A 1,466-nucleotide genomic window follows, 5' to 3' on the forward strand; every position below is an offset into this window, starting at 1 on the left:
ACTTCAATAAATAGCATTTAATCTTTGTGATATAAATAAAGCCATGACTATATAACACATAATAAAGAGATTAGTTCACCAAAAGTTCAGTTGGGCTCCACAAGGCACTAGAAGAGTTGGAAGACCAGGGCCTACATGGCTGAGGACTATGAAGCGCGAAGTAGGAGATGATGAATGGAGAAGTATTGATTTAAAAGCTCAATATAGAGACGACTGTCGAAATCTAACCGAGGCCCTTTGTGTCAATAGGCGTAGGCGATGATGATGATGATGATGATGAGGACTATGAAGCGCGAAGTAGGAGATGATGAATGGAGAACTATTCAGTTAAAAGCTCAAGATAGAGACGACTGTCGAAATCTAACCGAGGCCGTTTGCGTCAATAGGTGTAGGAGATGATGATGATGATGATGATGATGATGATGATATAATATATAATAAAAAATATAATGAAAAAATAATCACGAACAATTTTTAAACACCAAACTAGCAAGTTATAAAATCTCAATAAATATCATTCAACGACCAGTTGAAAATCACCAGGAACCGCTTTATATAAACAAAACTCCAGGAAAAAACACTCCTTGAAATAACATTTAATTTCCATAACCTTCGCGAGCACTGTGCCTTCGCAAGCAAGGGGTCTAGCCAAAAGCATTTGTGTGGCATGAACAAGAACTCAACCACCTTGAGGTGCGTCACTCTGTTTCAAGATGAGCGAGCTCATGATTGCATTAAGCAGAGGAGGAGGGAAGGAGGAAGAGAAGAAGAAAGAGGAGGAGGAGAAGAAGAAGAAGAAGAAGAAGAAGAAGAAGAAGAAGAAGAAGAAGAGGAGGAGGAGGAGGAAAAGGGGAGTAGCTTATGATTGCATTAAGAAGAAGAAGAAGACGAAGAGGAGGAAGAGAAGGGGGAGTAGCTTATATTGCATTAAACAGAGAAGAAGAAGAAGAAGAGAAGAAGGAGGAGGAGGAGGTGGAGGAGGAGGAGGAAAAGGGGGAGTAGCTTATGATTGCATTAAGAAGAAGAAGAAGAAGAAGAAGAGGAGGAGGAGGAGGAGAAGGGGGAGTAGCTTATATTACATTAAACAGAGAAGAAGAAGGAGGAGGAGGAGGAAGAAGAAGGAGGAGGAGGAGGAAGAAGAAAAGGGGGAGTAGCTTATGATTGCATTAAACAGAGGAGAAGAAGAAGAAGAGGAAGAAGAAGAGGAGGAGGAGGAGGAAAAGGGGGAGTATCTTATGATTGCATTAAGAAGAAGAAGAAGAAGAAGAAGAAGAAGAAGGAGGAGGAGGAGGAGGAGGAGGAACAATATGAAGATTTCAGAGGAAACAGGACATATTTCGTTGTATAAATGTAAGAATAAGAGGAGAAATAGTAATAGAAAAAATGGAAGGAGTGATGAAGAGAAGAAACACTTAAAAGGAAATGAGATATGCTTCATTGGAAGAATATAAGAATAAAGGAAGAAG

General features: G+C 39.8%; 1 protein-coding gene across 1 annotated transcript; it reads left to right on the top strand.

Annotated features, from left to right (window-relative positions):
* Window positions 1-713: 713 nt before the first annotated feature.
* Window positions 714-1,154, top strand: LOC137634207 (U1 small nuclear ribonucleoprotein 70 kDa-like). The gene has a single exon (XM_068366481.1). It carries the CDS (start codon window positions 714-716, stop codon window positions 1,152-1,154), a length of 441 nt encoding a protein of 146 aa, XP_068222582.1.
* The last annotated feature ends 312 nt before the right edge of the window (window positions 1,155-1,466 follow it).

Source organism: Palaemon carinicauda, chromosome 3 (assembly GCF_036898095.1).
Source record: "Palaemon carinicauda isolate YSFRI2023 chromosome 3, ASM3689809v2, whole genome shotgun sequence".
Taxonomy (NCBI): domain Eukaryota; kingdom Metazoa; phylum Arthropoda; class Malacostraca; order Decapoda; family Palaemonidae; genus Palaemon; species Palaemon carinicauda.

Excerpts from the sequence above, each read along its gene's own strand:
- LOC137634207 (XM_068366481.1), top strand. The coding sequence starts at position 714 with ATGAGCGAGCTCATGATTGCATTAAGCAGAGGAGGAGGGAAGGAGGAA.